The sequence below is a fragment of the Arachis ipaensis genome, chromosome B5 (assembly GCF_059453495.1).
Source record: "Arachis ipaensis isolate K30076 ecotype BB chromosome B5, ASM5945349v1, whole genome shotgun sequence".
NCBI lineage: Eukaryota > Viridiplantae > Streptophyta > Magnoliopsida > Fabales > Fabaceae > Arachis > Arachis ipaensis.
Window position 1 is genome coordinate 20,228,244 of NC_142440.1, and position 14,517 is coordinate 20,242,760.

Here is a 14,517-nt window from a genome sequence, read left to right on the forward strand (position 1 = left end):
GTTTTTGTCATCTTTGTCTTTTTTTTGTTTCATTATTATTTTTATCGTTCTTGTTGATTTCATTATTTTTGAAAAAAAATAAAAAAAGTATACAATGCAAAAAGAAAAGAAAAAGAAAAATAGAAATTATCTTTCTTGTATTTGTTCTTTTCATCTATTATTTTTTTCAACTACAAGATTCGAAGATGAATATTTTTTGAAGAGGAGAATGATGCATGCTTCAAATGTTCGTAATATGAAGAGTTCAAGTATTATTTGTTTATTTAGTTACTAAATTGAGTTTTATATTTGTGAGCTTATGATTTTGTTTGTTTTAAACTAATAAGAGGTTATATAAATACCTCCTAAACTATTATAGTCATCATATAAAGTAATTAGAGTAGTGTCAAAGTGTTTTTAGTTTCGTGATGAAACCATGGTGTTGACAAATGAGGTTGAATAAGTCTCTCTCTTGTTATATCAGAAAATTTGGTAGAAGAAGGTTAAGTGAGTTCCTTCGATTCAATTTCTAAATTATGGTGTAAACAAGTTAGGTTAAAGAGTCACTTTCTTGTTGTATCAAGAAATTGGATAAAAAGTAGAGTAATTCTCTTTGTATTCAATTTCAACCTATCTTTTTTTTTTTTTTCAATTTCAATTCATGTCTTAATTGATACGTGTATTAATTGTAATTAAGATTTAAAAAAATTTTCACAACCTAAAAGACAAAACTATTGTTAAAGAGAAGGTAATATAATAAGCAAACACAGACACAATGGCATTAAGGCTGCTCTAGAGGCAATTGATAGTGGTTGACTACCTTCCCATGCATATTAAGCATTCTGCATTCGTCATGTCGCGGCTAATTTTTCCCTCAGTTTTAAGGGACAGAATGTGAAAAGGCTACTTGTGAATGCTGCATATGCGAAGATAGAGGCAGAGTTTGACTATTGGTTTGATATTGTGGACCCAGTTCGCACCCTTATCACCAAACGGCTGGGTGGATAGCACATGATGTATGCACGTGCGTAAATGCGAATAGTGTCATCACTCGCATCGGCTGGCAGCATTCTAAACCTCTCATGAAACCATGTGCATTGGACTGTCATCTGCTTAACTTTATTTGGCGGCGGCAGCTCACCGAATAATTCTTGAAGCCACTCTCAAGCTAGTCTGTCATCTTTCATATATTGTTTGAAGTCAATGAGGTACCCACTAATAGCCTTCCTATCAACACGTAACTCCAGATGGTACACCACATCTTACAGCATGATAGTACACTCTCTGAATGGCATGTGAAACGTGTACATCTTCAGACAAACCAGAACCAACGATTGTTCATCCTAGCCAGGTGAACAAACCAATTCTTTTTAAATAAGGTATAATCTGTTCATACAGAGACATATTCTATTGTCTCTAAATACTGTACATATACCTACTTAGCTATAACATATTATAAAAATAACCACACCCTAATTAAATTCTAATACATACAAGACTGGAATATAAATTATTATTAAAAATATCCTAATTCGATGCAAAAATTATATAATTATAATGTAACTAATCTTTAAGTCGTGACAACAAAAAAATAATTAAAAAAAATCTAATTAATAAATAGTTAACTTACTTATCCAACTAATGTATAAAAACAATTTATCAACAAAATTTTATCTCAATAATTTAATAAAAAATAGTTCAATAAAAATAATTGATAAACAAATTTATGAAAATTATTTATCTAACTAGTACATTAAACCCTAATTCAATAAATTATGTATGAAAATAATTTAATCAAAGTACACATATACAGATGTGTGTTATCACTCCAATCTTTTAAATATACAAAAACTTCAATAAACATTACCTAATAAAAATGTTTACTTTCATCTATATATTTAAATAGCAAGAGCTTTTACAGTTAAAAGGAAAAAAAAAACTAATTTTTTTATTGATGTTTCTAACAATTCAGACAATACTATTGAGCCGATACAATTGATTATCGTCCGCCATGGTCTCACTTAAATATAATCTCAAATATGCCCAATTCTCTCCCAACCTCTTCCTCCCTCTCTCATACCAAATGAAACTCTCTCAAACTCAATGAGGGTGGTTCTACCAAATGAAAAATTTGCTCTTGGCTATCGTGATTTTATAGTCCATCTGCACATAAATTGCTACACCTCTCTAGCAGATTAGCTGGCACGTCGTTTATGCATAAACCACTACATTCTTTTAAGGTAGCGTTTGTTTTGAGATACTGAGACAGAGATTGGGAGACTGAAACTTAGTATCATGTTTGTTGGTTCAGAGACTGGTACTAAAATTTCTGTTTTTATTCCCAAAATTTAAGTATTTCAGTACCTCCAAAAAATAGGAACACAGGGGACTAAAATTTTTAGAGATGGAAACTGAAACTTTAATAACATTTTATATCTAAATTACCTTCATTTCAATTAATTAATTTCAATTTTACCCTTTGTATAAATTACATTAGAATTTCATTCTTATTTCAATTTCTGTCTCCCACTTTGCACCAAACAGAATACTAAAATTTATTTCAATCTCTGTCTTTTAGTCTCTGTCTCTCAATTTCAATCTTTTTGTTTCTATCTCTCCACCAAACACTACCTTAGCAATTTTTGGTCTTTACGCTCTCTATTGTAAATCGCACTACCCTCCTGTAGTTTACATAAAAATGCTAAATCGCTACCATCTATAACGATTTACATAAAAATACAAAAAAAAAAACACATACGTATAATAGTTTGATAAAGTTATAATTGTATAATTTCAAAATTCATTTGTTTTAGTTATGTAACTTCCCCTAACTTTTACGTACGAACTAGTATCAGTTCAATAAATTACTATCACTTATATAAATTATAATTGAGTTCTACTTCTGCGTAGGTAAGATTCACATGTTCACACCGATTTAATACTAATTAATTTATTCTGAGGTGATATACGTATGCTATAGCAACAGAACAGCACATATCATAGTGATATCATCGGTTTGTAATAAGAGTCAAACTTATTGAATTGAGAGTTTTATTCAAACATAACTTCCACGAAACCAATTTTTCAGTATACTTCCGGTATAAAGATTCAGTTTTAATTTCTTCGTTAGTTATTCAAAAATCGAAAACGACTATAATGATAATATATAGGTTTAATTAAACTATTAAATAAACTAAAAGCACAAATCATTAAAAAAGATATTTGTATGACTCGATAACTTTGTAATTTATTTATCTTTTATTACTCAATAATTAATTCGTCATAAATCTAACTCTATTAACTAAAACGAAAATATTTGGTAACCAAAGAAAATCAGCAAAAAACAACCATAATTTATCTTATTAGCATTTATTAATTGTTACGATAATTAATTAATGCTAAATAAGACAAATTTTGGCTATTTTTTTTGTCAACCTAGCAAAAATATTTGCTAACAAAAATTTTTTAACCAAAATCAACCAGAATTTTTCTTATTTAATATTTATTAATTGTTACAACAATTAATGAATATTAAACAAAACAAGTTTTAGTTATTTTTATTATTGATCAATAGATTATTACACACATAAAATAAAATAATTTTAATTTTATAATACACTTATAGAAATTGTAATACTATAAAAATGTTTCATTATGTTTAATTATTTTATTGTAGAAGTTTAATTATTTTAGTAGGTAATTAATTTGCTAAAAAATATAAATAATAAGTATAAACATACATAAATATTTGGTGATAATTTTTTTTTCTTACCTTTCATGTTTGGTTATATTTTTATTAGTTATTCTATACAATTTTTTTACCATTTTTTACTTTTTATTTATCCTGTATTTTTACTGTTTTTCAAGCCAATCAGTATATATTTGAATACTTTGCTTATTTAATTGCCCAAGATGCTCTAAGCTAACTAAATCTTTCAAATTTTGGTCGTTTCGGTCTAGGCTTTTAATAAATCATTATTTTGATTGTAAACACGAAACTAAAAACGGCTTAAGTCACGCAGAAAATTTCATATCAACTATTAAGATTTGGTAACCAACTTGAATTTGTTGAGTAGTCAGTTTAGGAATTTCCTTATATATGCCTATTAAGTTGGGAAATATCGTGAACAATAAAAAAAATTATTTAAACTTGGTTTGATAAAATTGTTTAAAGAAATACTTATATTTTTTAAAAACACAATTTTCCCTATACTTCCACTTTTCATTTTACATTTAATAAATAAAAAAATCAAGTACTTATACTTGTAGCTTTATTAAAAGATAGAAATACTTTTAAAAATATCTAAAATAGAGCTTTTCAAAATAGTTTGTACTTATTAAAATTAAAAAGTTCAATATAACTTTATACATTAATTAATATCTAAATTTAATTCTTACATTAATATTTATTATAGTATTTTTAAATGTTAAAAACTATTTTATCAAAAGCACTTTATTATTATTTGTATTTATTAAAAATTATTTTTAATTTAATTTATTAATTATAAATACTATAATTTTTTTAAAATTAACTTTTATAAACTATTTTTAAAAATAAAAATTTTACCAAACTAAATCTAAAACTAATAAAAAAACACATAAGCTATATCAATTTGGTGAATGATTTATCCATTTTAAAAGAAATATGTATTCGGGGTTCAATTCAATAGTACAGAATCTAAAATCTATTATGTGTTAGGTTTGTATGACAAGAGAAAAGAAACAAATAAAGAGAAAATAGTAACTAACTTTAGATAAACCATTAATTACCAAAAATAAAAGATAGCTTAAGATATTATATCTCAATTTGATTTATTAACAAATTGCAATAGGTAGTCAAAATAAAGTGGATTTTTTAACAAAAATAAAATAAAATAAAATACTGTTATAAATGACTCAGACGATTATCTCTTAAAAAGATTTTTGCCGAAAAAAATGAGATTTACCGCGTTTCGAAGCACTTGATACTGTTAATTTTGGCAATTGGCATTGACTTAGCTGCCGTCAAGAAAGATAAAATAAAAGAAGGAAGCCACGTGGGTCGATAAGAGAGGTTGCCATGGCCCACATGACTATAATACATATCCTCACCACTTCGCTTATAAATACATCTTCTCCTCCTTCACTTCACTCGCTCACATTTATTTTGTTTTCCATTTCCCTAATCTCTCTCTCATCATACAATCAAGTATTACTAGTTTTTGCTAGCTTCTTCAACCATGGCCGGTGGAGGTTTCACCACCAACGGCGGAGGCGCCGTCGACTTCGAGGCCAAGATCACTCCAATAGTCATCATCTCATGCATAATGGCTGCCACCGGAGGCCTTATGTTTGGATATGATGTCGGTGTTTCAGGTAATAATAACTGATCTCCCTCTCTCTCTCGCATACATCACATTCAACTCCTTTTTAAGTGTGTTCCAATCCTATATATACATAACATCTTAACCTCATTTGTTCAACCCATCTTACACGCACCTAATATTATATTTTCCTTCTCAATATATGTATGTGTATTAACTTTTTATGAACAATGTTATAGAACGAAAAGGAACCTTTCATAAACTTTACGTCTTGGTTTACGTGTCTTTCATCATATTTTTATGTGATGAATAAGGAACCGGAAAAACGTGTCTTAGTCGTTGCAAGTGGTTAAAATGCTATTCTCGATCTCGGATGAATTTACGCGCACAATTAGTGGCGTAATATCCTTCTTTCCAAGAAAACGTTTTTTTTTTTTTAAATATGTATGTGTTACTCGGAATCAAATAATTTTATAACGAAATAATATCGTTGATTATATCAATCAAAGATAAGGAGAATACGGTTTAACAGAGCTAGCTTATGAGATTTATGTATAAAAACCAATTTATAATATCATTTTAAATTTCTTCCAAAAACTAATAATTATTTGACCAAAAAGAGGTTGAACTGATTTTGTCATTTTGATTTATGTTGATGAGTAGTGATTAACATTTACATGTTAATATAAGGTAGCTATAAGTTCCCAAAATTTCTCAACTACCTAACCTCCGGATCACCAAACAATTTCGACAAGGATATTTTTGGAATTTCACTTCACTTGTCCTGTGGGCTGTGACCTGTGAGATCAAAACGGCTTACCTTGACCAAATTCACTTTCTAATTATAATGCCTCATATCTCCATTTTCTCTTGTGCTAATAACATGCCTGCCACTGTGCCACCTAAAAGTTTGGTTTGTTTGCTTTTGTACACATTTAATTTCCACAGTCAAACACAATTAAATTACTATGAATTCAATAATTGATGATACTTTATCATTGATTTAACTTTTGTATAATGTAACTTGTGTTTTAGAGCACATTAAATTAAATTATAAATTAAAAATCTTTTTATAAAAATTTTAAAATTTTAATATATTTATTTTATATTCATTAAAAATAATATTAAAAACTTTTTTATCATATATATATTTTTGAGAACATGTTAACTAAATCCTTACATAATTAATCAACCATATATTACTAATAATCATTGAGAGCAACTATATCAAATATTATTACATGTATATATAATTAGAATTTAATTTACATGTGTATCTGATTATTTTTATATTAATCAACAAATTTAAATTGGTCTAATATTACATAAATAAATAGTAAAAATTTAAATATTATCTTATAAATAGAATAAATTAATCTTTAATCTATTAAATTGAAAAATACTATAAAAATTTTTTTATATTAACAGTAGAAATAGTCCTTCAAACAAAACTTTTTATGCATGAAATTAAATTAGTATAATTAATATGGGATTCAAATTAATAAATAATGTAATGATCAGGTGGAGTGACGTCTATGCCCCCATTCTTGAAAAAATTCTTTCCGGCGGTATACAGAAGGACAGTGTTAGAGCAAGGGTTGGACAGTAATTACTGCAAATATGACAACCAGGGCCTACAGCTCTTCACCTCCTCCCTATACCTTGCTGGCCTCACCGCCACCTTCTTTGCCTCTTACACCACTCGTCAGTTGGGAAGAAGGCTCACCATGTTGATGGCTGGTTTCTTCTTCATCGCCGGCGTTGCCTTCAACGCCGCCGCTCAAAACCTTGCCATGCTCATCGTTGGCAGGCTCCTCCTTGGTTGCGGTGTTGGTTTTGCTAACCAGGTAATCTCATTTTATTATCATTGCTTGTTTATTTATTTCAAAAAGTAACATTGTTGACATTTAATTCCCACGATAACTACTCTTCACGTGATTTGCTACTCATTGGTTACTATGCATAGTTTTTATATATTCTTTCAAAATAGAAAATAATTAAACGATGAATCATTGCTGGTACGTATCTGTTTTGCTCAATAAGTGCCGTTCTATAATTTGCTGAAGGGAATTAATTAATTAATTTAGGTATTACTGTATATTGTTCGTTAGATGGTGCCTGATTAAGTGTCTGTATTACTGAAATGTCATCGTGCTTATTTAATTGCTTAAAACTTAATTAGTTGATGTCAGATTCCCGTGTCTCTGTCTACCAAAGGGACAAATAATAATTGATTTAGCACGAATTTTATTTTAATTTTGTGTTTCTACATGTAACGTATGCATAATATTATATACAAGGAACATAGACCAACGACGTATGAAAATTACAATGAATTTAAGAATTACAGCTAAAAGGGTAGTGTCATAGAGGGAACAAAGATGAATGTCCCCAAGAAAATATTGTATGTGGAATTTTATGTGATGCACGCAAGTGTATGTGTATAGTTTGAACTGGAATTTAATTACATGAGAGTAAAACTTAAAAGTCTTAATTATTCACTTGTTTATCCAACTCGAGTCCCCCAGTCCACCAAACTTGTTATGCATATATGCCACTTGGGGGGCCCCTTTCATTCTAATAGTTTATGGAAAAATTCCTACTTTATGATGATGAGTACTAGGTGTCCCTTTTGACAAAGAAATTAAAGACCCAACCCCAACTCAGTTTCTTTGAATCTACCACACTATATACATTTTTTTAAAGTAATTTTCTGTATTAGAATATTGAAAAGTCTTTAGCCTTTTGCTTTTGAACAGAGGCTTTATTATCAAGTGCATATGCAGTATCTTTTACGGTTTACAAATTCCTTTTCTATATTTTCTGCATCGTTGCGTCGTTTCTTGGACTTAAGTTTTGATTCCTTACGTATAAACAAAGAATAGAACTAAAGTACTTTGGTCTATATAATTACTACTAAAAATAAATAAATTAAAATCACTGGCCGTAAACTTAGAAGAATTGAATATCCCTCAATTGTATATCGGAGTGTGTTGACTGGTTTGTGTTTTGAATCTGATTGATGACAGGCGGTGCCAGTGTTTCTTTCTGAGATCGCACCTCCAAGAATTCGTGGAGCATTGAACATACTGTTTCAACTCAACGTTACGATTGGCATTCTCTTTGCTAACCTTGTCAACTATGGCACCAACAAGTAAGTGTTTACTCATGGCAATTGGCATAGTAATTTATAAGAAGTAAAACGAATTGAATGAGATGACGTATGTGTTATAGAAAACAACAACTCATCATAATATATAAGTCAGAAGAGTAGTCTAACTAGCTAGTTTAATTTCCAAAGTTTTGACATCATTCACGATAATGTTTTCATGAATAGTAGTACAAGTTAGCATAATGGTCCAAAAATGAAATTAAGGTATGGGTGATGGCGGTCAAAATTGCTGATTAGCGTATCTAAGAGATAATGTTGAAATCTAAATAGTTGTCATGCCTTGACTTGTGAGTTGTGATCTCCCTCCCAAACTCTACCACATGCCTTCACTCTCTAGTACGCGACATGTATCAACTTTTTTTTTTGGAATTCATTAAACAGGCCCACCCCAGAACTTACTTTTCATGTAAAAAAAAGGGCCCAATGTGGAGGCCCATAGATTCTTAACATATTGATATTGATCGGAATGAGTGACACGCAGGATCAAAGGGGGATGGGGATGGAGGCTGTCTCTTGGACTGGCGGGGATCCCAGCACTTCTGCTGACGGTGGGGGCCATACTGGTGGTGGACACTCCCAACAGCCTCATCGAGCGTGGGCGGTTGGATGACGGAAAAGCCGTGCTGAGAAAGATTCGCGGCACCGACAACATTGAAGCTGAGTTCTTGGAGCTGTGTGAGGCCAGCCGTATTGCGAAGCAGGTGAAGCACCCCTTCCGCAACCTCCTCAAGCGCAAAAACCGCCCCCAGATCGTGATTTCCATTGCCCTCCAGGTCATTTCTCATTCCTCATTCACATTGCAATTGAACCACTTCCTAACTAACTAACTAACTAACTAACTTATGCATGCCTTGTATGTGTTTGTGAAATTGTCCAACAGATATTCCAGCAATTCACAGGCATCAACGCCATCATGTTTTATGCACCAGTGCTCTTCAACACCCTGGGATTCAAGAATGATGCCTCCCTCTACTCTGCTGTCATCACTGGCGCCGTCAATGTGCTCTCCACCATTGTCTCCATCTACTCCGTGGACAAAATCGGCCGCCGAATGCTCCTCCTTGAGGCTGGTGTTCAGATGTTCCTCTCCCAGGTGGTGATAGCTATCATCCTCGGATTCAAGGTGAAGGACCACTCCGATGACCTCTCAAAGGGGTTTGCCATCTTTGTGGTTGTGATGGTGTGCACCTTCGTGTCCTCCTTTGCGTGGTCGTGGGGTCCTCTTGGATGGCTGATCCCCAGCGAGACCTTCCCATTGGAGACTCGCTCGGCCGGCCAGAGCGTCACGGTTTGCGTCAACTTGCTCTTCACCTTTGTCATTGCGCAGGCCTTCCTCTCTATGCTCTGCCACTTCAAGTTCGGCATCTTCTTGTTCTTCTCCGGCTGGGTCTTGATCATGTCCTGCTTCGTCTTCCTGCTTGTGCCCGAGACAAAGGGCGTCCCCATTGAAGAGATGACCAACAGAGTGTGGAAGCAGCATTGGTTCTGGAAGAGGTTCATAGACGATGATGACTATGTTAAGGATGATAAAATAGCAGCAGCCAATAATGGCTTTGATCCCGCTTCCCAGTTGTAAGACATGACTCTTATCATTTCATTCGGTAGGCCTTTTAGAGTGAATGGTTCCCATTCCTACGAAAGTATATATTAGTTCTCTTCTCTTTTCTTTTCTTTTCTTTTCTTTATGCCTGCAGGGCTGCAACATTGTAGTGAACACAGTCATAAGCCATTATCCTCTTTTGCAAGCTATATTATTTATTTAAACATATATGCCAAATTTTCCTCTTACCACCTTCCCACACTTTGTTTTTTTAGAAAAAAAATATTGTAAATTGTTTCCTAAAGTAAATTGATTTCCTGCTTAAATTATGTTGTGAATGGAGGTCACTACTCACCACATCTTTGTGATTATGATGGAATGAATAGCTTCTTATAATACTTTGTATCTACGCCAATGAATGTTGCTGCTCCCTTGCATTTTTGGACATAAAGATATACCAACACATGGATGGATATGATGCGTAGTGGATGCCACTGGATGGATGATGTATAAATCAAAGCAAGTGATATATATGCTCAATTCTCTTCTCATGCGCAAAATCAATGTGATCACCAAATGGAAACAATATATGGTGGTTACCATTTTATGATAACACTCACCAATCAATTGCTTTGATTTGATACAAAAGAATAAGTTAAGATTTATATATAAAAATGGTCATCATTGGCTTCGTTAAGCATTTTTCAATGAGGAGTTGTTGCTCAGCTCGGAAACCATTTCCATTTTCCTCACTTTCCTTTCCTTTCAAGTTTCAACCTTACAACTCAACTTGCTGGCCAGTGGCTACCAAGGACCAACACCATCAATGCTGCTAGTGAGGATAGAGGGGAGATAAATCAATTAATTAATACATCAATAATATTTCATTAAAAATGTTCTATGACCATCAGAATTTATTATTTTTTATTATTTTTTTTAGCTATTAATTCAATTTTTTTAGTTTATTAAATCAACAATATACTTTTAGCCTACATTTTTAAATCACATTTTTAACAATGATAATAATTAACTGATGGTAAAAAACAATAACTTTTGATGATTTTCTAACATTTCTCTTATACTAACCTATCTTTCACAAATATGCTTTCCTCAGTATTTGTCAAAATAGGCCTAAATTTATGAGCCAGCTTTTATATTCCGCTTTACTGAATTATATTATTTATTTTGGTACATTGGATTTATTATCTACATAATAATATGATAAGATTTTGATTAGAACATAGTATCTATAGTAACACAGAATTTATTAAACAAAAATGAAAAAATTGTCTTCGACCGAATATCGCCATCCAACTGGAACTCACTAAAGACAGAATTAAAGCTACGTTTATTTATAAGACATTGAAATATAAATATAAAGACATAAAATTGTGTGTAATAAATAAGATATAAATATAAATATTATGTTTTAAGATATTAAATTAATATATTTTATGCTTTTAAAAAAGACAGAAAGACAATTAGACAGAAATATAACTTAATTTTATTATTATTATTATTATCAAATTTTTTAATTATATTTTTTATTATTTTATTTTTATTTTAAATTTTGTATAAAAAATAAAAATAAATTAAATTTATATTGTTTATTTTATTTTATATTCAGTTTATCATTAAATAAAATATAAAAAATATTTATTTTTGTGTTTTTATCTTTTATGTTCAATTTTTAATATTTTATCTTTTTTTAAGTGACCTATTATATTAGGTGATGATTCACGTACAAATTCAAAAGGTGTAGAAATATTGAGTAAATACTAAACACAAAAAAAGACAAAAAAAAAAAAAAAAGCAAAAAGAACTAACATTTTTATTCTCTTTTTCTATATCTCTATGCTTTTTGAATCTGTACATGATTCACCTCTTTTTCTAATGTATAAATATAAAAAGTATGATCTCATCAAACCAAATAATTGCAAAAAGAATGCGGGACCACCAATTTTATTGGCCTTTTCATTCATGATGTTACAGCTAAAGATGTTCTTGTTGTTGGTGAAACCTGGCTTTAACTGTGGATTATATATGTTGGTCTATTATGAAGGGAAATTATCATCATTATTATTATTAGATCAGAAGATGATACTAGCTCGCTTGATAAAAATAAACAAAAGATAAACTTACAACAAAAAATAATAAGATAATATAAGTTAGAAATTTTCAGAAAAGTTTTAAATAGTCTAAATGCGGTTATCTTTATTCAATTTGTCGTATCACTATTCGCTTCTCTAAATTGGTTGTTGTTACACAAAATTACAAAGGTCAAATTTAATGGTAATCTAACTTTATTAGGGTATCAATTTTTTTTTAGAATTATTATTATTCGTTACATATGTAAAAGGAATTCCTTTTATAGCTAATCTTTTGATAATATAATCATAAATCTTTTCCTCCTAAAATAATCCCTCATGTACGAATGATAGTTGTTAATGGAACATTCTTATCAATTTTATTAGAAAATATTTAATAACAAAAAATTAATTAAAAATAACTAAAATTTATTTTATTTGATATTTATTAATTATTATTTTTATTTAGTACTTATTCATTATTACTAAAAATTAATAAATATTAAATAAAACAAATTTTGTTTAACATTATCGAACCGAATTTATTTATGTAACCTCCTTATCTGAATTGAATTTATCATTATTTCAATCATAAAGTTCTTACTTATTCGATATATCTTAATTTAAGAATATATATTTTTTCGTCTTCCAGAAAATAATAACAAGAAAAAGAGAATTATTTTCTAAAATTTATATAAGATGTAAAAGATTAAAAAAATATGATTCACTAGTATTTCTTAAATAAAAAGAAAACAATACGAAGTTTATGAAAAAGGATATAGTAGATAAACTATTTACATTTAAAATAGAAAGATATATAAGATAAGATAAAAACAAAATTGAAATTGAAATATATTATTAAGGTGGGTAGTAAAAAGAGTATATAAAGGCGAGAGAGGAGAGAAGAGAGGAGTGGACATTATACACAATTAAACACACATATCACAGGAAATTAAGTGATCAGCGTGGTGCAAATTCAATGGCGATGATGATGGAGAGAGTTATAGTTTTGTTAATAGTGATGTCAGGTTTGCAGAGCGCATCACATGGAGCAGTGTATAAGGTTGGAGACTCAGCAGGATGGACTATCATTGGCAACGTTGATTACAATTCCTGGGCTTCTCCCAAGACCTTCCATGTCGGTGACACTATCAGTAAGTCTGTGTTTCCATCTTCCATGCATAGTGGATACTGCTGCCACTTTTTCATTTAACTTTGGTTTGTTTTTGTGTACAGTATTTGAATACAATGAGGAGTTCCACAACGTGATGAGGGTGACGCACGCAATGTACAGAACATGCAACACGTCAGCTCCATTGGAGAGCTATGCAAGCGGGAATGATTCCATCAACATTACAAAACACGGACACCACTTCTTCATCTGCGGAGTCCCTGGCCACTGCCAAGCTGGACAGAAGGTTGACATCAATGTCCACAGGCCTAATAATGTCACACAAGAAGCCGCATCACAGGCACCGGCACCGGCACCGGCACCGTCATCATCTTCGGCATTCGCGTATTCAGTTCCAGTTGCACCGGCACCTGCTCCAAGCAAAGCAGCACCCTCAACGACAAAAACAGGACTTGTTCCTTTCTTGGTTTCAGCCCTCCTACTCATTGCTGGATATACTACCGCTTAGCTTCTTTTGCGTTTCCTTAGTATGCATGCAACTCATCAAGCCAAGCCTCCTTGTTTTCTTATGTTTTTTTGTTCACTAATTTGTTTTTTAAAAAAATTATACTGAAAATTTATTACTAAATTAGTCATTATGCGAATATTTTATTTACGTTTTGGTATACATCTAAAATATTTGTTATTAACCAGTCAAGTGTCTTTTTAGTTATTGTTGGAGTTCGTCTCTGGGGTCTATTTTAATCATTTGGTTGGGGTTTTCCTGTGGGAACAAGTTTTCTTCCTTTCTCAAAGCTCATTATGATTATGCATAGCTTAGAACTTAGGCAACCTTGTAAACCTTCTCAATCACATCTACTTTTTCTTCTTTTGTTTTTTTTCTTTTTCATTTACAAGATCATAGATTTGGATGAGTATATGAGACTAGCTTGAAATAACTATATACATATCTTATATTTAAAATGGAATTCTCTTTAGTCTTTACTCTAATGCGTATCATCCGTCCAAATTTTAGTACGTCTATATTCGCAAGACAATGACGACTATTAGCCTAGCTTTTGGGATTTTGGTACAAGGCTACAAAGTACAAACAATTATGGCTAATGACGATGGAACGCCACAAAAGGTGGCGGGGCTCAGTAACATAGGCGAGCATGCTATGCAGATGATAGTTGAATATTTATTGTAGTAAGTTATGATTTGTGTCTCACAACACTTGGAAGTGACAATAATTTAGAATGATGGCATAAAATGTAGTACTTTTCTTTGAAGTTCACTTTAAAGGTTTAAGGTTTCAACACCCA

General features: G+C 31.0%; 2 protein-coding genes across 2 annotated transcripts; both read left to right on the forward strand.

Moving 5' to 3' along the window:
- The first annotated feature begins 5,098 nt into the window (after positions 1–5,098).
- LOC107643254 (sugar transport protein 13) lies at positions 5,099–10,320 on the forward strand. Its single transcript, XM_016346848.3, has 5 exons — positions 5,099–5,334; positions 6,804–7,129; positions 8,312–8,436; positions 8,936–9,227; positions 9,335–10,320. The coding sequence occupies exons 1-5, from the start codon at positions 5,199–5,201 to the stop codon at positions 10,028–10,030; spliced, it is 1,575 nt and encodes a 524-aa protein (XP_016202334.1). The 5' UTR covers positions 5,099–5,198; the 3' UTR covers positions 10,031–10,320.
- A 2,656-nt stretch (positions 10,321–12,976) lies between these two features.
- Positions 12,977–14,203, forward strand: LOC107643255 (mavicyanin). Its single transcript, XM_016346850.3, has 2 exons — positions 12,977–13,235; positions 13,318–14,203. Exons 1-2 carry the CDS (start codon positions 13,061–13,063, stop codon positions 13,719–13,721), a joined length of 579 nt encoding a protein of 192 aa, XP_016202336.1. The 5' UTR covers positions 12,977–13,060; the 3' UTR covers positions 13,722–14,203.
- Positions 14,204–14,517: the final 314 nt, after the last annotated feature.